The sequence below is a fragment of the Narcine bancroftii genome, chromosome 2 (genome assembly GCF_036971445.1).
Source record: "Narcine bancroftii isolate sNarBan1 chromosome 2, sNarBan1.hap1, whole genome shotgun sequence".
NCBI classification, from domain to species: domain Eukaryota; kingdom Metazoa; phylum Chordata; class Chondrichthyes; order Torpediniformes; family Narcinidae; genus Narcine; species Narcine bancroftii.
The window spans coordinates 346174696-346201201 of record NC_091470.1 but is presented as its reverse complement, the minus strand read 5'-3'; the positions used below and the strand labels follow the sequence as shown (position 1 = coordinate 346201201).

At 39.6% G+C, this 26506-nt stretch overlaps 1 protein-coding gene across 1 annotated transcript in view; it reads left to right on the top strand.

Moving 5' to 3' along the window:
- Nucleotides 1-26506, top strand: part of LOC138753126 (collagen alpha-1(XXII) chain-like) — a 57224-nt gene that overhangs the window by 5729 nt on the left and 24989 nt on the right. The window contains exon 2 of the mRNA XM_069915704.1: nt 24880-24954. Coding sequence (XP_069771805.1) covers nt 24880-24954 — 75 coding nt within the window. The remainder of the gene's footprint in view (nt 1-24879; nt 24955-26506) is intronic.

Genomic DNA, 26506 nt, shown 5'->3' with positions numbered 1-26506 from the left:
TTCTATTGCTGCTGGTCTGTTACATACCACTGTTCATTTAAATTCTTGAATCGATCAACGCATTTAAATTATTCCCTAGATTTATGATTTGGAAGCAACTGTTACAGAGATACATAAATGATTATGTATGGGTGAAGCCTTTCTGCTGGCTACTGGAAACTGTAACAATGCCATTGGACACCCCTGAGGGTCAACTCAATCAATCACATTCATGGAAGATGTTAACTCCTCAATGGAAACCATTTGATGTCACACTGATATGTGTGGAATGGTTTCCTTTTAACAGCTAGAGTTCCTCTGTAAGGAGACAGAAGCAATTTGAATAGAACTAAAGGTCAGCCATATCTGAAGTGTTACAGAAGTTAAAACAAGATAACTAACACATCAAGCAGATACAATTTGACTTCCAAAGAGGAGGTTGTAAGTTTTGGTCATTGAGTTGTCTGTTATTTAAAGTAAAATCTATTTTTTGTTACAACAGCACCAAAGTACTTAGCTGCAAGTATCAGCTTTGATCCCCACACAGCCTTGACCCTGGTTCCATCAGCCACTTGCTCTGTTCCCGCAGAGACGATCATAAGCCATACGGTAACTCTTTCTTCAACTCTTGTCAGACTTTTTCCTAAGATTCTGTCATTGCCAAGGTTACACATTTCTACGAACATCATTCCATCTGTGCCTTACCTTCCTCCACTAGATTTCTTTTTTAACGATTTCACTGACTTCAAAAAGCATATTTTTTTAATGCTCCTTATTAATCTGGACTCTCCAAGATTTCTTCCTATTTTAATTTCATGAAATTAATTCAAGATCCTCATTACTACCTTTCAAATTAGTTAACAATTCCATTGTACCTCACTGAAGTAAACTTATCCAACTGGACATCTGGTTCTGTATTCTCTGATGCTTGTATTTTTGTTAAGAAAGGTTTATCTTTACAAGGGGTGTTTGATAGCTCTTGGCTTGTATTCATTGGAATTTAGAATGAGAAGGGATCTCACTGAAATATTTTGAATAATGAAGAGCATGGACAGAGTAGATTTGAAAGTTTTTTTTTCCCTTGCTGGGAGAGTCCAGGACAAGAGGGCACAACTTCAGGATTGAAGGGCATCGGTTATAAAATGATGGAATTATTTTGACAGAGATGGTTGTGGACATTAGTTCATGGGGTATATTTAAGACAGAGATTGATAGGTTCTTGTTTAGCCAGGGCATCAAACGTTATGGGGAGAAGGCAGGGCAGCGGTGCTGTGTGGAAAAATGGATCAGCTCATGATTGAATGGCAAGACAGACTCGATGGGCTGAATAGTCTATTATTGTTCCTATGTTTTATGGTCTTCCACTAAAAGGAAGATAATTTTGCCCTTTTGGCTATTTTCTCCATTTTTTTTGCTGAACATGACTAAATTTAGAAGCCTCTTTTTAAAAAATCCATGCCCTGACATTTCTCCCTGCTGTTTGAATGGTGTTAAAATCAGATTGAGAGCTACCCTAATATATTTTGGCAATGTGACATAAAGAGGGGGAACTTCAGATGTAAAGTTGCAGACCAGAAGGGAATTAACATTTGACCGAAACAGACAATTTTGGTCTCAATGCAGCATTTGCTTCTGATGTGTTATAAGTTTCCATACTCTATGCATAGAGCACAACCGGTATTAACAATGCAGGCAGCTCCTCAAGAAACAAGATAAACCACACATTACCAGATTCTAGGGAATGTTGCTGCCAAATGAAGAAGCCCCACAATGAGGTGGGGGATCACTCTCAAAAGTTCAGATAGGTTTAAACAGGCTGATGAAGAATAATCCCTGCAGGAGGTTTGTCAAAAAAAGATGGCCACAGATTCACCCTAGGCTACATCTGCAGCAGGTTGCTAGGGAAACCTCTATCAGAACATGAATGAAGTCTTTCCATGCTTGTTCTTTGGGAAAGTCATAGTGGTCCACCTATTTCTGCTTTTCAGAAGGACCGCTCTCTCTGTGACTCCCTGAGGCACTCTTCCTTTCTCGCTCCTCCTTCCCCTTCCCCTGAAACTATAGAAGGTGCACTAAATATCCCGACACATCCTCCTCCCTCTCCACCATCCAGGGACCTAGAGCGTCCTTCCAGATGATACAGAGATTCACATGCAACTCCTTCAAACTCTTTCATTGCATTTGGTGCTCTTGATGTGGCCTCCTCTACATCAGTGAAACCAAATGCAAACTAAGCAAAGGTTTTGGTGAGCACCTCCACTCACTCTACAATGGCCATCGTAAGCTCCCAGTTGCAAGCTATTTTAATTCTCCTGCCCATTGACCTGTCTGTTCTCAACCTCCTCTACTGTCACAGTGAGACCAATTGCAAACTAAAGAAATTGCACATTATGTCCCCTCTGCTAGTCTACAACCCAATGGCATGAACACTAAACGTTTCAATTTCAGGTAACCAACTCTCAGTTCCTGTGTCTTATGATCTTCCCATGACCTCTCATAGACATTTTTCCCAACAAACCTACAGATCCTGTAGCTCAGGTCCAACCTACCCATCACTCACATCCTCAACTCACTGGGTCCCCTATCCCCACCCTCTCTTACCTGGTTTCACCCACCACCCTTTTTTCTTCGATTCCATAACTAGCAGTCACCTCCCAGCCTATGATGCTGTCTCCACTCCCCCTCCCCCCCCAACTTCACTCCATCTACACATCAACCCCTCTTCAATGGGATCTACCCATCTCTTTGCCACAGTTATTCCACCTCTTTATTACCTGTGATCTCCCCTTTATGCGCCAATGCAAGCTCTCAACTCAAAATGTCAACCGCCTTTTTCCTCCATAGATGCTGCCTCACCACCTACTGTTTTTTTTAAAAATGTTAATATTTAGTACTTCCAGGCTAGAAGTGCTCGGATACATATGCCACAGTCGCAATTAATCTCTAATAAGCCAAAGTATATGAGACAAAAGCCATAAATAGACAAAATTTCAGGAGGAACTCAGCAAGCCCTGTCGTGTCCATAGGAGGAAAAGTTGGATAACCGAACTTTCTTGCCTGAGCCCTTTGTCAAAGTATGGACAGGCAAGTGCATGAATAAAAAAAAGATGGAGGGAGGAGGGAAGAACGTCCATGCAGAGGAATATGGGTCAACTATGAAGATAAAAATAGTCTTACAATGAGCATGTGTCATGAAGTTTGTTGTTTTGTGGCAGCAGTATAGTGCAGAACCAGGTGGAAAAAATATTATAAATTACAATTGATCATCTTATTTATTTACAAAAATAAATAACTAGTGCAAAAAGAGAAAAACAGCAAGGTAGTGTTCATAGATTCATTGTCCATTCAGAAATCTAACGGCAGAGGTGAAGCAGCTATTTTTTATAACAATGAGTGTATTCAGGCTCTTGCACCACCTTCCTGATGGTAGCAATGAGAAAACTCCATTACCTGGTGCTTAGAATGTTAGGAGCAGGCTTCCTTGAGGCACCACCTCCTGAAGATGTAACAAGTGGAGTGAAGGACTGGTGCTCATGATGGCACTGGCCAAGTTGACAGTGCTCTGTAGCCTATTCATGCCCTGTGCATTGATACCTCCATACCTGACACCTCTTCCTGCTGCAATCTTTTATATTCTTATACCCTTATTTCAACCTTAAGTTTTGGACAACTGTTATAATAATGTCCATTTAGTTTGGGTGGAACCTGCATTTATAAGCCAACATAAGTTACTTCCTTTCCACGAAGAGGAAAAACATTGGAAGGAAGCAAGAGAAAATACAAAAACAAGCTCTTTTCTAAGTACACGTCAAGGACACAGCAACAATGCTCTTAAATTATTTACCTTGTCCCTGACTTTTCAACAATTAGAAATTTCTTTCCCTAAGTTATTGATGACCTTTTAATCCTATCGCTGGCTAATTGGGAAGTAAAATGGTGGAGCACTTTGACATAGCTCACGCTTCGTACTTAAAAAGGACAAACTACGCTAATTAGATGTGGAAACAATTGAAACTGATAGCTCATGCTTGAGTTGGCCACAAAAAAATGAAGAAAATAATTTGTGTCACCTTCAAAGTATCTTAGCAATTTGTTCCATAGTTTTGTAAAAGAGTTTCATGGGCCTGTGTTCAAAGGACTTGGAATCACATTTGTTCAGGTGCAGATTTGGGTTTCAAGATCCAGGTTCAAGTCTGTAGTTCAGGCTTCAAAAAAGTTTCAAGTATCTTGGGAAGTCTTGGCTTAGGAATCTAGCACAAAATCACAAATAATGGGAAAGGATACCTATAATGTTCAATCAAAGAGCAAACAAGAGAAAATTTCCTCTCCACCCAGAGAAGCAAGTAAATGTTAAAATAGTAGTTGTCCAATGTAAAATGCGTACATGGATATCATGTGAGTTGGAATGTACAATTTCTGGTGAATTAAAAGTTGATAGAATGTAAAGCATTATGATAAGTCTCTTTTTCCTTGTATTTGACCTATTTGTAAATGCCAAGTATATCTCATTTATCCCCAAATGGAGGACCAAGACTTTATATTCTGTCTGGGCACTCTCCAACAAGACGGCATAAACATTGACTACTTCAAATTCTCAGCTTGTGCCCTCCCACCCATATCTACCTGTAACCACTTCCCTCTGGGCCTGTTCTCCTTGCATTGTTCCTCCCCTGCCATTTTATTCAAGCAACTGCCTACTTTTAGCTCATAACTGGAGAAAGGCTCAGGCCTGAAACATGTATATTCATCTTTGCTCCACAAAGATACTTGCTGATCTTCTCCAGCATTTTTGTGTAGACTGCAATCATAAGATCTGAAGACTTTCTTGTCTAACTCCATTAAACCCTCTCCCTTGAGACTCTCTCTTTCCCATTCCCTGTCTCCTTTCCTGCTTTTCCCCTTCTCTCCCCAATGAAAGAGCTATACCTTCCTCGTCATTTCTCAGCACTTTTTTCCTCATCTAACCTTGACCTATGACCTCTTACCTGCTGCCCTGTGTTCTGCCCTGTGTTCCTCCCCTTGCCCCTTCTTCCCTTTTCTCCTTTCCTCCTCCCTTCTGCCCCACATTTTTATTCAGGCACCTGCATGTTTTTGCTTTTAGATGGCAAAGAACTCAGGTCCGAAACATTGCGTGGCTTTTATTTCAACTAGAAAAGTATTTTTCAAACTTATTCTTTCCCCTCATATGCCACCTTAAGTAAACCCTATGCCATCGGGGCTCTGTGATTAGTAAGGGATTCTTTAAGGTGGTATGTGAGTAGAAAGAAAAAAGTTTGTAAACCACTGTTTTAATCGTACCTAATGGACTCGTTATGTGCATGGTTTCATAACTCCAAAGGAAATGGGCCAATGACAATTTATCTCAAGCAAAATATTTCAGTAACAATTGGGTCTAAAGTAGTAATTCTTAACCTTCCCTTCCCATTCACATAGTACCTTAAGCAATCCCTTACTAATCACAGCACACCTATGGCATAGGGATTACTTAAGGTGGTATGTGAGTGGAAAGAAAAAGGTTGAAAAATACTGCTCTGGATACTGCCTGACCCTTTGAGTCTGTCCAGCATATTTGTGTATTCCACTTAAACACAGCATCTGCAGACTGTTGTTTAACCCCAAATTGTTTCACCCTTTATACACTTGCTGTAATTCTTTCATTTCACTGAGTAATCGTCCTAATATTTACCATAATTAAACAAGTGGAATAGATGCTTAATGGATACCATTATTAAAGTCCTGAAAAATACTGCAAAAGGATTAAAGTGGGATTTCCATACTGTAACCTTGTACTGAAACCACAGTGCATTCGTTATTGCAGAAATGGGAACATTTCACCATTTCTCAGTTATTTAACAGGGAAGATTGGTGGGCTGACTTGTCAGCATGTTTGTTGTTTGTGGGACATTGCTACACATAAATTGTCTGCTCTGTTATCTGGTATCTCTCACTTCCACCCAGTCTCGCACTCACTAAATGTTCATAGAGGGTACTGGATAGCAGATTCCGGTGTCTCAGTTAAACTCAGTCTCGCACTCACTAAATGTTTATAGAGAGTACTGGATAGCAGATTCCGGTGTCTCAGTTAAACCCAGTCTCGCACTCACTAAATGTTTATAGAGGGTACTGGATAGCAGATTCCGGTGTCTCAGTTAAACCCAGTCTCTCACTCACTAAATGTTCATAGAGGGTACTGGATAGCAGATTCCGGTGTCTCAGTTAAACCCAGTCTCGCACTCACTAAATGTTCATAGAGGGTACTGGATAGCAGATTCCGGTGTCTCAATTAAACCCAGTCTCTCACTCACTAAATGTTCATAGAGGGTACTGGATAGCAGATTCCGGTGTCTCAGTTAAACCCAGTCTCTCACTCACTAAATGTTCATAGAGGGTACTGGATAGCAGATTCCGGTGTCTCAGTTAAACCCAGTCTCTCACTCACTAAATGTTCATAGAGGGTACTGGATAGCAGATTCTGGTGTCTCAATTAAACCCAGTCTCTCACTCACTAAATGTTCATAGAGGGTACTGGATAGCAGATTCGAGTGTCTGACATTAATGCCAAGTGCCGTTAATTGATTGTAAAGCTTTTGGGATATCTTGACAGTTTAATAAGATGCTTCAGAAATGTAAGATGGATGAAACTACAGATATGTTCATTTGGCAGTGAGCATTACCAGCTGCTTTTGGAGCATAACATTGACGTGGAGATGAACATGACCATTATGAGGTATTAAAACATGTGCTGAAGGATCCGTTAGCTTGCTGTACTGTGTTTATAACCTCATTCATTCAATCGCCCCTTTCCCACTCACATCTCGGTTAATTGACTGTGCAGTGGCCCAGGATAGGATGCCCCCTGTGCCATTTCCACTGGGCCACCCTGAACTGGGACACAATTCACCGCTGGGTATCGGAGTGTCCTACCTTCAGCTGGAAGCTTGTGACTTTCTTTTCCACTGGATTTACCAGCACACTGGTTCGGCAACAGCTAATGCCGAGGATATGAGGAAGGGTTGAGGTGGTTAATCCCCTCTCTGTGGTTACAGAGCCCCCACAGATGTACCCCATACTTATATGCAAACATGAATCACTTCAAATATCAGTTTTTGGATGCATTTGGAGTATTTCATGAGTCACATCGTGAGGATTATGTCTAGTTCGAGTTGTTATACTGCAAGTCAAGTTTATTGTCATCTGATTGTACAAGTACAACATGACAAAACAGTCTTCTCCAGTCCTCAGTGCAAAAACATTCAGACATATAACCAGATATAACACACATACAGGCAAACAGTACATATGCAGGACAAGTATTCATTGTCAGAGTGTTTTTCCCCTGGGCTAAAATGTCAAATACTGGAGGGAAAATGTTTAAGGCAAGAGAGGTAAAGTTTAAAAGAGAAATGCAAAGTGTTTAGTAAATATAAGAGTCTTGTATGGTTAATGTGAGCAGTTCCTTTGGTAGTTCTTCATTCTCACTGCCTGTGGGAAGAAGCTGTTTCTCAACCTGATACTCCTGTATCTTTTTCCTGATGGGAGCAGCTAAAGGATGCTGTGTTCAGGATTGAAGCGGTCGACGATGATTTTCTGCACCCTCTTCAGACAACAATCCTGCTAGAACACATCGATGAGAGGGGAGAGAGACTCCAGTGATCCTCTCTGCCACTCTTGTGTTCCTGTGGATTGACTTTGAATCCATTTCCTTGCAGAAACCGTACCACACTGTGATGCAGCCGGCCAGTTTGGTCTCCATAAAGCTCCATAGCACGATGGAGAGGTCGGCTTCCCAAACGTATGAACTATTTACGAACTGTGGACATGGCAGCTCTAAACACTGGTTCAGGTGGGGGGGGGGGGGGTCATGTAGCAAGATGCACCGATCCACAAGCAAACTGGGTCACACTGGGCTGACACCCCAATGATCCCATTGGGAGGGCCTGAAAAGTATTATGGGAGTGGTGCTGATAAGCTCTTGGAGAGTTCCTGGTGCGTGCCTAGTGAGACTATATTTCATTAAATTAAATTCTTCTTCATTTTCACAGAGGCATCACTTCTTGTGAAATCATTATTGAACAGTTTCAGATTGCCATCTGAGTCCATGAGAACCAATCTTCATTTAGAACCATAGAACACCACAGGAATACTTCAGAACTACAGAAACAAGTCCCTTGACAAATATGGACTATGACTAGCACCTGGACCATTCATTTCCTTCCAATCTACAAACTGATCAAAGCATGTCTTAAATGTCAAAATTGAACCAGGATCCACTACCTCCATTGGCAGCTCATTCAACACTCTCACCATTCTCTGACTAAAGAAGTTCCCCCCAATATTGTCCAATTATTTGTGTCACCCAACCCCTGTTTGAATTTACCACATCTACTCTCCTCATGACTTTGTCTACCTGTCACATATATAATAGAGAGTAAAGTCCTATCTTATTCAACCTACTCTATAACTCAGCTCTTCAAGTCCTGGCAACATCCTTACAAACTTTCCCTATACTCTTTCAATTTTATTGATATATTTTCTGTAGGTAGGTGACTAAAACCTACCTACCAATGCTCCAAATTTGGACTCACCAATGTCTGATACAGTTTCAACATTACGTTTTAATTTCTGTGCTCAGTACTTTCATTTATGAAGGCCAAAGTGGCAAAGCTCTCTTTATGTCCCTCTCTACCTATCCATTTTCAAGGAATTGCATATTTTTATTCCCAAATCCCTTTGGCCTACCAACTCCATAGTTCCTGATTGTTTAATGTGTATGTCCTACCCTAGTTTATCCACTGAAAGTACAACATCTCACACTTGCTAGCATTAAATTCCACCTGACATTTTGCAGCCTATTATTTCCAGCTGGTACAATCGCACTGCAAGATTTGAAAGCCTTCCTCACTGTCCACTGCACTGCCAACATTTTGCAGAAATACTCTCTAGACTTCCACTGCACATTGCACAAGTCTGCGGAACATCTTGCTTCATTAACTTAGTGGGTCTGGAAAGGAAATGGCTGACTTCAACAAACTGTGCATTATGTACCACAAGATCACAATGGAGTTCTGTTGCCTGGCCCAAATCACAATCGAATTTCTCGGCCAGCAACTTAAAAATGGAATCATCTGTTTCCAGGCTTTGTTTTGCGTGGGAGTGGATATTATTTACAAAGCATGGATTTTAGAAAAGGCAAGAGATATAAATGGCAAGTTCAATGTGACTGCTTGAGGAAATTAATGCTGGAAGTTAAATATGGTCATTATCATGGTTGCCACCAAAAGACACAAAAGCATCTCTCAAGCAGTATATACTGTAAGTGATGTTTACAGAGGCGTTACACTCGTCAATCCAAGTTACAGCTGCAGGCAAAACCATGGCTATTTAAAGACACACATTGTTTAATGTTCAGTTCATCCCTTATCATTTAAAAGGAGATAATTTCTAAAGTCAGTGGGTTGTGGGTTTAATCTGCACTACAAACTGCTGGGTTAATACAAAATCTCATCTGATACTCCAGCTATGCTACTGGAGATCCTTCTTACAGCCGTTCATTCTGGGCTGACATTTATTTGAGGGAGGAAGGTATCTGGTGGCAAGGCACACTGATGTTCAGTGGTGCAATTCTTGGAGTATTGAGGATGATCATTTGTTCTGAGTCACTTGCCATGTATGGATGCAGAAGGTGGCTTATTACCCTGTCAGATCCATGCCAGCCCCTGAAGTAGCATTTCAAGCCATTAAGTTCATTTGTCACATTATACCTTGAACAATGAAAAGTGATCTTCTGCCAGAGGTTTAACATTCAGGTAGCCAAGTAATGAGCACAGTTTGCCCAGTATAGAGTTGAATAACCAACTGGTACCAAGCAAGGACAGCCTGTGGTCAGGTTCATTCAGGAACCTGATTACTGCAGGAAAGAAACTGACTTTAAGACTGCTTTCATACTCTTATGACTTCACTCCGATGAGAGGAGGGTGAAGAGAGCATCCAGGATGGGAAGTAGTATGGAGTCCATGAAGTGGAGAAATGTTTGCGTTAGGTTTAGAGTTAAATTCACTACCTCTTGGAACTTCTTGCAATCTTGATTAGAGCTGTGATACATCCAGCAAGTATAATTTTGATGGTGCACTTTATGAAAGTTGTTGAGGGACAAGGGAAGGGAGGAAGATTTAGGGGAGTCATCACGCTATTTATTTTGACACATAGAGAGTTGTGGGTCCCTGGAATGCCTTACCAGAGATGGTGGTGGTGGGGGCTAAAACATTAGGGCCATTTATGAGACTCTCAGGCAAATGGACAAAAGGAAAATAGAGGGTTATGAGGTAGGAAGGGTTTAGTATATATTTTTTGTAGGAGTATATAGTTCGGCACAACATCGAGGGTTGAAGGACCTGTATGTAATGTTATGTTCTATGTTCTAAGGGGAACATGATAAACTTCCTCAGTCTTTTAACAAAGAAAAGGCATTAGTCCACTTTCCTGATCATCATGTCAATGTGCTTGCCCCAGGTCAGGACATTGGAAATGTTTGTTATGGAGCTATCTTTCCTTCATCACTGTTGATGTGGACAGGGGTGTGGCCTCTTCCCCCTCTCCTGAAGTCAGTGATCATCTTCTCCTTATTGATGTTGAGAGATATTGTTATCTTGGCACCATGCCATGAAGATTTCAATCTGTTAGCTCATGACTCATGGAATCATATAGCATGGAAGCAGACCCTTCAGCCCATTGAGTCCATGTTGACCATGAAGCACAAATTAACACTAATCTCTTTTATTCTCTCCATCAAGTGCCTGTGGACTCCATAATACACATCCAGGCCAAAGATTCATTAAAACTAGAAGAAATTGGGTCAGAAATAGGCTATATAGCCCATCAAATCTGCCACACCATTTATTATTTAGCTGATCCATTTTCCAACTCAACCCCACTGCCCAGCTTTCTCCCCACAACCTTTGTTGTCCTGGCTAATCAAGAACCTGTCAACTTTGCAGACAGAAGCAAATACTGCCTCAACTGCTGAATGTTTCCTGGATTCTCCATTTGTTTTTATTTTCAGTGTTTGCACTTTTTCACAATAGACCGGAAGGATTATATCATTTAGAGAGTAAAGGGTGAGGATCAAACCATGGGGAAAGCACGCAATCAGAGGATAGAGAAGATATTTATAGTGAGAAGGGTGGGAGGAGTTAGATAAACTGGTGAACGGAGCAAAGGCTAATCCAAAGGCTAATCCTGAGTCCTATGCAGTATCTGACCTGTGTTTTCATGTGGCGAGGTATGGCTTGTATTAACTTGGAATCCTTTGCAATAGCATACTTGAATGACTGTAATTCGGTTCTCCTTTGGCAATACAGTTGGAAACATAAGTTAAAAAAATTGAAGACTTCTTGCTCTATGAGACAGAAATAGAGAATGTTGGAATGCTCTGTGGGTTCACTCCCTTCTAAATTTTTACGTTAAATGTTACTCCACTTGAAATAAAATTCAGAGCATGTTGAAAACATTCTAGCTAAGTCAAATAACTTACACACATTCTCATTAACATTACAATCATTAAAGTTGGGAACAAGCATTCTGACTTAACCCAATGGTAATGGAACTGATGAGTTCAGGTGCTTTTCTGTACTTACGCCCTGACCAATTTTATTACATATTGAATGGTATGAAGAGTAATATTGAGCCTGGTATTGGAGGGGTTGTGTGCACGGAAGAGGGGGTCAGGAAGCTCCAGTGTGATTTGGATAAATTAAGGGACTGGGTTGATACATGGCAAATGCACTACAATGTGGATAAATGTGAGGTTATCCACTTTGGTAATACAAACCAGAGGGCAGATTGCTATTCGAATGGCAATAGATTAAGAGATGGGAAAGTGCAGAGAGACCTAGGGGTATTTGTACACCAGTCTCTGAAGGCGAGCATGCAGGTATAGCAGGCGGTTAAAAAGGCAAATGGTATGTTGGCCTTCATATCAAGTGGGTTTGACTATAGGAACAAGGATACCTTACTGCAGCTGTACAGGGCCTTGGTGAGACCCCACCTGGAGTATTGTGTGCAGTTTTGGTCACCTTATCTAAGGAAGGATGTTCTTGCAATGGAGGGAGTGCAGAGGCGATTCACCAGGCTGATACCTGGAATGGCAGGAATGACTTATGAGGAAAGATTGTGCAAATTGGGATTGTACTCGCTGGAGTTTAGAAGATTGAGAGGGGATCTCATAGAGACCTATAAAATTCTGGCAGGACTGGACAGAATGGATGCAGATGGGATGTTTCCAATGATGGGAAAATCCAGAACCCGGGGCCATGGTTTGAGGATAATAGGCAAACCATTTAGGACCGAGATGAGGAGGAATTTCTTTACCCAGAGGGTGGTGAATCTGTGGAATTCATTCTGTAGAGGCAGGTTCATTAAATATATTTAAGAGGGAATTAGATCTATTTCTTCAGTATAAGGGTATTAAAGGTTACGGAGAGAAGGCGGGGACGGGGTACTGAACTTTAAGATCAGCCATGATCTCGTTGAATGGCAGAGCAGGCTCGAAGGGTCGAATGACCTACTCCTGCTCCCATCTTCTATGTTTCTATGTTTCTATGAGCCAATGCTTCACTCCCATCAGTTTCCTGTTAATGAATTTGAATAAAATTGTTCAAGAGTTACTCAGTGATCTATTGGTATCATTAAAATACATGCAGAGGGTGCTGGAAATATTCAGTAGGCCAGGTTCTCCTTTTTATTTCATATTTCCAGCATCTACCGTATTTTGTTTTTTTGATGAAGTAGTGTATTGATTGTTTTCATGATTTATATTACCAGCTGGCTTTGTTTCAAAATAATCAGTCTGGCTTACATGATCAGATTGATTGCTGCAATATTTCATCTGATCTTTATTTCACGTGGATAAGAGGTCTACATTCCCATTAAGTCCTAAATCCTCATCTAATATGATACTACAATGTAATCTTCAGGGTTTGCTGCAGTCCGGAATTGCAACTCCATCCCCACCAGGTCAGTTTGAAGTAGATATTAACAATAAGTACAATCAATACTTACACCTCCCTATGTTCTGTTTTTTTCTGATTCTTTTAAATTGTGTAAATTGCCAGTCTTTTTACGAGGCTACCATCTCACTAATTCTTAAAAAAGAATAAAAATCCAGTTGACTGTTCTTCATACAGGCCAATTTCTCTACTCAATAATTATATTAAAATTATAACCAAAGTTTTGGCTCATAGACATAAAAATATTTTGCCATTTATTATATCTGATGATCAGACTAGATTTATTAAAAATTGCTATTCCAATTTCAATATATGCCATTTATTAAATATTATATACTCTTTTTCAGGAGGTTTTGTAATGTGTGATATCTCTAGATGCAGAGAAAGCCTTTGACCGGGTAGAATAGAATTGTTTAGAAAAAATTAATTTTGAGGCTGACTTTATTCATTGGCTTAAGTTATTATTTTTATCCCATCTGCCTGTGTTCCTACTGATTTTCAGAATTCTAAACCATTTAAAGTTAAGCGTGGAAACAGACAAGGATGTCCTTTAAGCCCATTGCTTTTTGATCTGGCTTTAGAACCCATAGCTATTGCTTTTAAAGAATCTAATGATATTGCTGGTATTTTAAGGAAGAGTACTTCCCACAAAGTTTTGCTTTGTACTGATGAGTTATTGCTATTTATTTCTAATCTTGAGACTTAATTGCCTTCTATGCTTTCTTTAATTTCCCATTTTAGTCAATTTTCAGGTTGCTAGTTAAATCTACATAAGAGTGAACTTTTTCCTTTGAATAATTTGGCACCAATAAATACTAACCTTCCCTTTAAAATTATGAGAAATCAATTTACCTCTTTTCATGTAATAATCACTAAAAATTATAAAAACATTCAAATAAATTTTTCACACTTTAATCAAACATGTGAGAAGGACATTATCAAATGATCACCCCTTTCTTTATCATTGGTTTGTAGAATAACTCTATTAAAATGAACATAGTGCTTTACATAAATTTATATACCTTTTTCAGGCTTTGTCTGTTTTTATTCCTCAGTCCTTTTTGATTTGTTTGACTGAATCTTATCTTATATATGGAAGAATAAACATCTTCGGCTAAACAAAGTCCATTTACAAAAACTTAAAAAGAATGGAGGTTTAGCCTTACCAAACTTTAAGTTCTATATTAACCGTGATGACTGTCCAATATGGGTTTCTTGTGAATCTAATCCTGTTACTAAATTTTCTATTATTTCCCTTCTCAGATCATTACTTCCTATATCTTTAAATAAATTAGGTGATAACCCAGTGGTTAAACATACTTTGAAGTCTTGGATATAATTTAGGATACATTTTGGTTTATTGAGATTTTTCTTTAAAGTCCTATTTTATCTCTAATTATTTCTTTAAATTTAACTTTCATGATTGACATTGCTTGTAAAGAATGTTTGGATTAGGCATTAAATGTTTTAAAGATTTATTTATCGAAGAAAGTCTTGCTTCTTTTGAACAATTGCCACTACATATCTAAATATTCAGTTTTTTAGTTATTTACAGATTAGAATTTTTTTGCGATCTCAATTACATATATTCCCTATGAGCATTGATAAGAATTTAATAGATGTAATTTTTAATTTACAACATTTTTATAACAGTTCAATATCTAACATTTGTGCCATGTTGTTGGGAATAAGAGAGGCTCCTTTAGATGAAATTTTAAAAAGCCTGGGAACAAGACCTACAGCTTTTAATCTCTGAAGAAACTTGGAATGGAATTTTCAAATTAGTTAATACTTCATTTTTATCTGCTCGCCACTCCCTCCGACAATTTAAACTGTTATATAGAGCTCACATGTCCAAAGTTAAATTATCTCATTTTTATGTGGGTGTATTTCCTCATTGTAATAGATGCAACAATGGAGATGGTTAATTAATTCATATGTTATGGACATGCCAGGGCCTTGAGAACTACAGGAATGACTTCTCCATGGATTGTCACCTTGTTATGGTGGAGAATCTTGTGTGGTCTGTGATCCCAAGAGTGATGCCGTATGAAGCTATGCTCCTGCTCAAGTCACCCATTGTGATAAGGTTGAGGGTGAGATCCCTGTCAAAGAACAATCCAACCAAGTCATCAATGGTGGAACAAGTGGACAAATTTACTCCGAACTCAATGGCTGTGAAGGCGGATGAAGGCTGAAACAGATCCATCAATCCATCAACTCCAATCGTCACGGTTTTCAGGCCATTGGAATTAGTTGTTTGATTTGATTCTTGGGGTGCGTCTTCACTCTGTGGATCAATGGCATGAAGGCCCCTATCCTCGGATTCAAGGGATAGCCACGATGATTGGAATGAATTAGTTCAAACTATTTAAAGTTAATTTTAACCCAAATCCTTTAACTGTCTTGTTTGATGTTGTTAGAGGGAGTGTCATAACTCTAATAGAATCTGATATGAATGTATCGGGTTTTATTTCTCTTATGGCTAGGCAAGAAGTGTCAGTCAGATGGAAGGATGTTGCTCTGCCTATTCATGCTCAATGGTTACGTGATGTCATGTCATGTTTAAATTTAGAGAAGATTAGATGTTCAATATCCAATTTGAATTTAAATTTTCAAACACTCTGGGGATTTTTTTAAAAATTATTTTCAAATCTCTGATTTGATATGAATGCAGAAGTGTTGACTAATAAGATAGTTTATTAGTTTGATTAGGATTTTTTTCTCTCTCTCCTGGCCAAAAAGCTTCATTTTGGTAGTGGATTTAGATTTTTTATAACAAAATAATAAAATATTACTGCAATATAATTTGTTTAATTGAGAATGCAGGCTGTTGTGGATGAACTGGTATGATCTAAGTGTAATGTATTTTTTTTAACTTTTATATTCTTATATACTCTGTATTTTTCAATGTGGAACTTCAATTTCAATAAAAACATTGAAAAAAGAAAGAACAATCTATTTTCACTATTTCAAAAGCAGCAGGAAATTCTCCTAATATCTTGCTGAAAATGCCTCATCATTTATAGCTTACTGACCTCATTCATGGTGTCTAGTTGTGCCTTGACTGATCTCATTTGCTGTCACATCTGTTTTTAATCAATTTGGATTAATTTGCAGTGTGTCCATAAAAATGAGTTAATGTGGTTTGTCAATGTATTGCTTTTTTTCCCACCTGGAGATGAATTGGCCTAACACTGTAGAATAAAGCTGTATCTATTTGCTGATTGAGTGAAAGAAAAGGATTGTGAATCCTGTTTTTGGATAATCCTTGGAGTACAAACTAATGTGGAAGTTAATCTTAATTTGCCACCAAATTCATTCAGGTCCTGTCAGAATGGTTGGTTGTGGTAATATAAATTGTCATGTGACTTTATACACAATGCGTGAATACTGCTTTTAGAAGCAGGATGGTGCAGTTTTGAGCATCATGTGTGCCTGGAGATCACTTATTGTCCAGCATTCTCATTGTGGTAAATGTACTCTTGTTTATTGATGAAATAATATTTATAGTGTTCAGGGTAATCTACAGGAGATGGACAGAGTTCTGAAAGGTGTCCAATTTATTCAATGTTCTTCCTTAAAGCATAGAAATGTGCACAACAAGGCAGAGATAAATATTGTCTTTGTCAATTTAATTGTTTCCTATTTAAAAGAGAAGTAAAACCAGTGAAACAATATTTACAAATTTACAAGTTTAATTGATCATCTGGGTTTCAAATTCTCTGTGTTTGTGGATGGATATCTTATTGAATGGATTATTATGCCTTGTCTGATGCATCTCTTGAGTGTCCTTGAAGCTGCACACAATTAGGCAGGTGGAGAGATTTCCATTGCTGGCTTGAGCTTTGAGGATGAAAGGTGTTCAGGTGTTCAGGATTTCTAGCCTCTGACCTTCTCCAGTTTCATTTCTGGTCAGTGGTAACCTTTAGTGTGTTGACAGTGGAGGATTTAATGATGGTAATACCTTTGAGTGCCAGGGAGCGATGAATGATGTTTTGTTGTTGGATATCATAATTGTACAACAATTACACGTCTCCAGAATGGAGGACCATCGCCTTCCCAAGATCGTGTTCTATGGCGAGCTCTCCACTGGCCACCGAGACAGAAGTGCACCAAAGAAGAGGTACAAGGACTGCCTAAAGAAATCTCTTGGTGCCTGCCCCATTGACCACCGCCAGTGGGCTGATCTCGCCTCCATCTGTGCATCTTGGCGCCTCACAGTTCGGCGGGCTGCAACCTCCTTTGAAGAAGACCGCAGAGCCCGCCTCACTGACAAAAGACAAAGGAGGAAAAACCCAACCCCAACCCACCAATTTTCCCCTGCAACCGCTGCAACCATGACTGCCTGTCCCGCATCGGACTTGTCAGCCACCAACGAGCCTGAAGCAGATGTGGACATACCCCTCTATAAATCTTCGTCCGCGAAGCCAAGCCAAAGGAAGAACAACAATTGTGCTGTGCGAATGTTACTTGCCACCTACCATGTCTGAATATTGTTCAGATCTTGCTGTATTTGAATGTGGATTGCTCCATTATTTGAGGAGTCATAAATGGTGCTAAACCTTGTGCAACCATCAGCCCATAATTGTCAAATGTCAGCTGTGCTGATGCTATGTTACTATACTTACTGATAACTCAAGTCTCTTCAAGTCTCTTCAATTTTAAAATTGCCACATTTCCATTTTAAACATTTGTGCTACATATGCAGGTTAAAAATTCACTGTTCTGGATTTTTGTCAGCTTCATTGTTAAGCAAGCTTTTCTTTTGTGACTTTTGGTTATCTGTGTTTCTCTGGCGCTGAGAGTGTCTGGCTTCTCGTATTGGTTCGACCTTTACACTTATGCCATTTGCCTTTTATTGTTAAGACATTTCACTTCTTTAACCTGGCATTGGGTGATTGATGAGAATGATACATTGGGTGATTTTTTTTTTGAAGCCATAGTAGCTTTTCCCCATATGACCTTTTTTATCCAAAACTGTATTAAGAGATGCAATTCAGCCCTCTGGTCTCCCATGCTTAAATCTAACGTTGAGTTCTGTTGCTCCCAGACTGCATCTTGCAGTTACTGTGCAACATCCTGTCATTACAAGTACATGGCTCCTAAATGTATCAAGAAGTTGCAGTTCTCTTTCAATCCTTCCTTGTCACATGTGGGTTCCCAATGAAGTATCCAAAGTGTGTAGAGCAATCTATGGGAAACAATTATTTCTGATAGGTCTCTGGTATATACAAGGTTATCCTTTTACCCTGTATATAAATGCAAAATGCTTGGCAAATGAACACAAATACCATAAGCAATGCCATGCATATTTATACTCATCATGTTGCAGATCTTCTCAGGAAGACCTATATTAACTTCTCCACTTTATTGCATTCTCCAGTAATTTTCTCCATAGTTTTTAGTTCTAATTGATCTTTTCCATTTGTAACTATTGATCTATGCCTTCTGCCAACAAAGCCATTCACTGCCATTACATTATATGTAATGTGACAATATCTGAATGTTTTCTATGAAGTTGCCTAGGAATCAGGATTAAACAGATTAAAATGTGAAACTTTAAGCAAAAGCTACTACATGATGACAAAGTGGTGAAACTAGCATTAGGTATGCTTGCCTTCATCTGTAGGTTAATTGGGATGTCATGTTTCAGCTGTAGTGGATGTTGGTAAGGCCACATGTGAAATATTGTGTGTAGTTTTGGTCACCCTGCTAGCGAAAGAATGTCATTAAGAAAGAAAACTTACAGAAAAAATTCATGAGGATGTTTCCAGTACCGAATGGGTTCAATTATAAGATGGACTGGGACTGAGGGGTGACATTGTGGAGTTGCATCAAGTCAAGGGTAATATGAATGAGGTGAACAAGAACTCTTTTTCCAATCTTTGGGGGGCGGGGGGGAAGAGTCTAAAATTTAAGGGTATATGTTTAAGGTGAGAGGGATAAAATTTGAAAGGGAACAGGGAGGCAGCTTTTCCCACACAGAGGTAGGTGAATGAGAGCAGAAAAGATTCATGAGAATGTTACTGGGAAATTTGGGTGCAAATTATGAGGAAAGGCTGGATGACCTGGAACCTTTCTTCCTGAAGCATAAGAGGGTAAGGGGTGACTATAAAGAGGGGCAGAGATAAGGTAAATAGTCATAATCCTTTTCCCAAATAGAGAAATTGAATATAAGAGGACATAGATTTAAAGTGAGAGGTTTAAAAACTTTAAAAGGAAACTTGGGTGCACGTTCTTCACAGCTGGTTGTGGGTATTTGGAATGAGCTGCCAAAGGTAGTGGTTGAAAGGGGGAAAAGTGTAACATCTGAAATACATGAATGGAAAAGGTTTGGTGGGTGTGGGCTGAACACAGACCAATGGGACTAGCTTGGGCGGCGTGGACAAGACTGCTGTAGAATTCTATGAGTCTTTTTTGCTTAGTGGCTGAAGCACGTTATATTCCTGCTGTTAGATGAGCTAAAATTATCTCAAAATGTTTGGAAACCAATTTTAGGACAACACGTAACAACATAAGCCACACTTGATATCCCTAATTGATCTAGAGCCAAGTATATTCCTACCCGCATACTTGTGTGATCTGTATGTCTTATATATCAATGGTGATAGGCCTTGAAATAAAGTCAAATTGTTCTTCATGATCTCCAAATTACTGTGATCTGCATCTCAGTAGAAATAGATCCAGCTCCGACTTCCATTTTTCCCAGATTAGCTACCTTTTACTCTGTATCTCAGTTTAGTTGAACCAACGGGCCCTCATTCAAAAAGAATATTCATTTCTAGCCACAGAGATACCATTATATCTGAGCTTGATGGTATCGCAGATTCATTTGGTACATATTGGCATAATTAGATCAAAATAACCATTCTGTTTGTACATCCAGCTTAACTTCCATAGTGAGAAGATAATAAATAAATCAAACAGAAACTCTGTCTGAATGTCTAAAAATGTCACACCAATGTCCAAAATTACCCAGTACTTCATTGGCCAATAACTATCAGATAGTCTTACTGTAAATGTTAGATCGGTATCTACCTGGAGAATTGCATGAGGTTGAATTTAAAATATTCTTTCCTGTTCATACCAATACATTATTATCAGAACAATTCCACAGAGTTCTGTCAAGCCTATCCAAATTCTATTTATCAGCAAATCCAAAGCAGAAATCATCGTGCTGTATGCCAGTATACAGTGATTGATGCATTATTTTAAACAGAAAACAAGGGGCGGCACAGCAACCTAGGTTCCCATACCAAACTTTGATGCAGCCGGTCAGCACACTCTCCACCACACATCTGCGGAGATTGTGGAGGAGGTTTTCTTACCATTCTTCACCGATTGTGGCCTTTATATCTGATTCTTTCAGTGGTATCAGTATATCTTGTTATTTCAGAGACCAATTTCTTTAATTCCATTAATAACTATGTTATTTCAATTTTTCCATCATGAGTGGCATCACAGCTCTAAATACTATAGCAGTTAGTGTAATACAGTTACAGCACCAGTGTAATACAGTTAATGTAATACAGTTACAGCACCAGTGTAATACAGTTAGTGTAATAGTTATAGCACCAGTGTAATACAGTTAGTGTAATACAGTTACAGCACCAGTGTAATACAGTTAGTGTGTAATACAGTTACAGCACCAGTGTAATACAGTTAGCGTGTAATACAGTTACAGCACCAGTGTAATACAGTTAGTGTGTAATACAGTTACAGCACCAGTGTAATACAGTTAGTGTGTAATACAGTTACAGCACCAGTGTAATACAGTTAGTGTAATACAGTTACAGCACCAGTGTAATACAATTAATATAATACAGTTACAGCACCAGTGTAATACAGTTAGTGTGTAATACAGTTACAGCACCAGTGTAATACAGTTAGTGTGTAATACAGTTACAGCACCAGTGTAATACAGTTAGTGTGTAATACAGTTACAGCACCAGTGTAATACAGTTAGTGTGTAATACAGTTACAGCACCAGTGTAATACAGTTAGTGTGTAATACAGTTACAGCATCAGTGACTGGGATTCAAATCTGACACTAGACGGAGTTTGTACACTTTCCCCCATGTCTGAGTGGCTTTCCTCTGGTGCTCCAGTTTTCTCTCACCATTCAAAAATGTACCAGGGTTGTAGGTCAATTGGGTGTAATTGGTTGACACAGGCTCATGGGCCGAAAGGGCCTGTTACTGTGCTGTGTGTACGAGTTGGTGAAAGTTTGAGTGCTGCTTCAGAGACGTTAAACCCGGAGATGGTACCCATAGCAGTAATGTGGCTGCTGAGGGAGATAAGGCAAATATAGAAGCTATAACAGGTAAACAAGAAAATCTGCAGATAAAGCAATCAAGTTTATGAAATGTAACTAGCAGGAGCAAGAAAGGTTTATGCCTTGTTTAAGGGATCTATCTTGAAACATTGAACGTTTTTTTTCTCCCTCTGATGCTGCTCGACCTTTGCTGAGCTCTTCCAGCAGACGTTGATGAGACAACACTTGGAGTGTTGTCCAGTTCTGGTTGAAGTCATTAAGCTGGAAAGAATACAGGAAACATTCACAAGAATAATACTCAGACAGAAAAGCCAGAGTTTTAACTTAAGGAGAAATTGGATAGGCTGAACCTTTTTACCCCTGGACCCCTGTGTCACCCATAGCCTTCTAAATTTTGAGCCCATGCAGTCCAAATACACCCAATTGACTTACAACCCATAGAACCCTACAGCACAGAAAACAGGCCATTTGGCCCTTCTAGTTCACTGTTCAGTTAGTCCCAATAACCTGCTGCCATTCAATAACCCTCCAGACCTCTTCCATCCATGTATCTATCCAATTTATTGTTAAAACTCAAGATCAAGTCCGCACCCATCAGATCAGATGGCAACCCATTCCACACTCCCGCTACTTTGAGTAAAGAGGTTCCCCCTAAAATTTTTCCATTTCACCCATAAAACCACGTCCTTTTGTATTTATCGCTAATCTCAGTGGAAAGAGCCTACTCAAATTAACTCTGTCTATACCCCTCATAATTCTGTAAACCTCTATTCAATCTTCCCTTATTCTTTGTTCCAAGAATGAAGTCCTAAACCTTTTAATTTTTCCCTGTATTCAACTCCTGAAGACCTGGAAAAATCCTAGTAAATCTCTGCACTCTTTCAATCTTATTAATATTCTTCCTGTAGCTAGGTGACCAGAGCTGCACACAATACTCCAAATTTGGCCTCAACAATGTTTTATATAATTTCAACATAACATTCCATCTCCTATAGTCAATAATTTGATTTATAGAGGCCAAGGTCCCAAAAGTTTTCTTTACAACCCTGTCACCTTTGAGAACAATGTATCTGCATCCCCAGGGCTCTTTGCACCTCCGCACTCTTCAGTTTACAGTGTATGTCTTTTCTTGATTTGCTCTTCCAAAATGCCATATCTCACACTTGTCTGCATTAAACTCCATCATCCATTTACTGTCCCATTCTCCCAGTTAGTCCAGATCCCTCTGCAAGCTTTGAAAATCTTCCTTACTGCCAACAACGCCTCCTATCTTTGTGACATCAGCAAACTTCCTGATCCATTTTACCACGTCATCATCCAGATCATTGAAATGGACAACAAACAACAATGGTCCACTCGTCACCGGCATCCAGTCTGAGAATCAATCATCCATTACCACTCTCTGTTTTCTCCCACACAGCCAATTTTGAATCTGGTTTACAACCCCTCTATGCATACCTAGAGCCTTAATCTAAACTAACCTCCCATGTTGGATCTTGTCAAAGTCCATGTAGACAACATCCACAGCCTTTCCTTCATCTAGCTTCTTGATAACTTCCTTTCAAAACTCTACAAGATTTGTTAAACACGACCTACCACACACAAAGCCATGCAAACTATCTTCAATCAGCCCATGGCCGTCCAAATACTTATATATCCTACCTTTCAGAACTTCTTCCAATAATTTGCCTACTACTGACATTAGGCTCACCAGCCTATAGTTACCTAGTTTACTCTTGGAGCCTTTCTTAAACAGCGTGACAACATGAGCAACTCTCCAATCCTCTCCTGTGGCTAAGAGCCCCTGCAATTTCAACACTTGTCTCCCTCAAGGTCCAAGGGAATATCATATCCGGCTGAGGGAATTTGCCTACTTTTACTTGCTGTAAGGCAGAAATCACCTCCTCCTCCTAATCTCCATTTGCTTCATGACACATCTATTTGTTTCCCTTCCATCCACATGCACTCTGCCAGGTTCCTGAGTAAATACTGATGCAAAACAACTGTTTAAGATCTCCCCCCATTTCATGAGGCTCCGCACATAGATGACCCTGGTATGTTTTGAATGATGGGAGGAGACCGGAGCTCCTGGGGAAAACCCACACAGACAGGAGTAGAATGTGCAAACTCCTTACAGACATCATGGGATTCAAACCCAGTTCTCGATCAGTAGCACTGAAATAGTGTTGTTCCCTAACCATGCCACCTCAGTAAATAAAATTATGAAGGGCATAGATAAACTGAATGGACACAGTCTTTCATTTCTTTAAAAGAATCTCAAAGTAGGCGTCATACATTGATTTAAGGTGAGAGAGGAAGATCTAAAGGGAATCTGAGAGACAATTTTTTTTCACACACAGGGCTGTGTGCATGTGGAATTAGTGCCAGACAAAGTGGTAGAAGTGGGTAGAACTGCAACATTTAGAAGACAACTAGGCAAGCACAAGGGTAGATAAGTTTAGGAATTTAGGCCAAGCGCAGGCAGATGGGATTAGCTCAGCTAAGCAACATGGACAAGATAGGCCGAAGGGCCTAATTCCCTGCAATTTGACTGATTCTTGCCATTCCTTTAATCAAGTTTATGCTAGGAGTAGCAGCTGTTAAAAGATCTCAGTGCTGATAAATTGATAACTTACAATCACAAATTGTCGGCTGACAGCCAAGTTGGTGATAAAGTATCTACTAAATGGTGGATTTATATTTAACAGATTATTTACAGGACAGCGAGTTAAATCCAATACTTCATATGGTGTACTGAGTCAGTCCACTATTTAAGAATGACAGCTGCATTCTTTTTATAATTCACCACACTTGCCGAGAATTTCCAAAGGACAGTCAGCAGGTGTGCGCCATTTCTCAATGTGCGGTGCATCTATAGTGCTCTGCAGTACCATTGTCTCACCTCTGGACCCTCCCTATCCTCACATTTTAAACACGGTCTAGGAGGCTATCATTTCTGCTGACACTTTGGACTCTCCATCTGTTTAGTGTGGTGCTTCACAAGTATTTAGAATGTTATTTAAAATTAGCACGACTGGGCATAAATTCTGACTGCAATGCTGTCATTCAGTAAGGGTGCTAAGAGAAATGGTGTTCATCTTTTACACTATAGAGTACAAAGTACTAGTGCTTGAGTGAGTGCCTTTCAGACTTCCTGTTGCAACACATAAAAGCTGAGTCCAAGAAATATCTGCATGTGTGGATGTTGCTGTCCAATTTGCAAATAAAACATTAGATCCCTGTGAAACTTTGTAAAGCAAAGTACACTCCATATTGGACATACAAGAGACTTGAGATGCTGGAATCTGGAGCAAAAACAAGCTGCTGGAGAAATTCAATGGGTCAGGCAGGATCTCTTCAGCGAAATGAGCAGTAAACATATTCACACTCCATTATTTTTGGGATGAAAAGTACTGTTCATTCCATTGTGGGGAGGGGGGGGGGTGTAAGCAATCAAAAAAGAGTTCAGATGAGGAGTCAGTGTCTGAGAATGTTAACTGTTTATCCTCCCAGATGCTACCTGACCTGTTAAGTATTTCTGATATTTCTTGTCACCATTTGGAATTTTTTTATCTGTAATTATTCTTTGAATAACATTTGTCTTTTTTGCTTTAACAGATGTCCTGTGTCCTAATGTTAGATTGGAGGGGAGTCAATACAACATACCAAAGAAAGCTTCCAGTAACATCCCAGGTAAGTGAATCTGTTTACAGGGCAGGACAACCTCTGCGTAATGGATGAGCTGTGTTCCTGGAAAACCACGTCAGGGAATTTTCTGAAACAGGAGGTTAGGAAAAAAGGTGGAGGCATTAGGTATAAATAAGGAGGTAGTGAAATGAATTCAGCAATGGTTGGATGGGAGGTGTCAGAGAGTAGTGGAAGAAAATTGTTTGTCCAATTGGAGGCCGGTGACTAGTGGAGTTCCTCAGGGATCGGCCCTGGGTCCACTATTGTTTGTTATATATATTAACAATCTGGAAGTAGGGGTGGAAAATTGGATAAGCAAGTTTGCGGATGATACAAAGATTGGTGGTGTTGTGGACAGTGAGGAAGATTACCGTAGATTAAAAGGTGATTTAGGAAGGCTGGAAGTGTGGGCTGAGAAATGGCTGATGGAATTTAATACAGATAAGTGTGAGATGTTACATTTTAGGTCATATGCATTAAATGGTAGGCTATTGAGATATGGAGAGCAACAAAGGGATTTAGGAGTGATGATAAATAGTACCCTCAAGGCTGATACTCAGGTAGATGGTGTGGTGAAGAAGGCATTTGGAATGTTGGCCTTCTTAAATCGGGCGGGGACGGGGTACTGAACTTTAAGATCAGCCATGATCTCGTTGAATGATGGAGCAGGCTCGAAGGGTTGAATGACCTACTCCTGCTCCTATCTTCTATGTTTCTATGTTTCAAGAGTAGGGAGGTTATGATGAAATTGTACAAGGCATTGGTGAGGCCAAATTTGGAGTACTGTGTATAGTTTTGGTCACCAAATTATAGGAAAGATATAAACAAAATAGAGAGAATACAGAGAAGGTTCACAAGAATGTTGACAGGATTTCAAGGTTTGAGTTACAGGGAAAGGTTGTGCAGACTAGGGCTTTTTTCTCTGGAGCGTAGAAGATTGAGGGGGGACTTGATAGAGGTGTTTAAGATTTTAAAAGGGACAGACAGAGTAAATGTGGATAGGCTTTTTCAATTAAGAGTGGGGGAGATTTAAACTAGAGGGCATGGTTTAAGATTGAAGGGGGAAAATTATAAGGGGAACATGAGGGTAAATTTCTTTACGCAAAGGGTGGTAGGGATGTGGAATAAGCTTCCGGCAGACGTAGTTGAGGCGGGATCATTGGTTACACTTAAGGATAGACTGGATAGTTACATGGAGAGGAGAGGACTGGAGGGGTATGGACCGGGTGCTGGTCAGTGGGACTAGGAGGGTGGGAATTTGTTACGGCATGGACTAATAGGGCCGAACTGGCCTGTTCTGTGCTGTAAGTGGTTATATGGTTAAAAATCCACGTTACCCATTACTATGCTGCATGTCTAAATTTAAAAAAAAAGAAAGAATAGGCCAGATGGCACCTGAAGCCTGTTTTGATTTTCAATAGGATAATATCCGATTCTTTGTGCAAATGTGAAAATAGAAGGCAATAGATAAAATTATGAAATAAACCACATTACAGGCAAGGTCCATCAAGATTTTGTCAGCTCATGGTATCACATGAGGGTCATGAGGCACGATCGA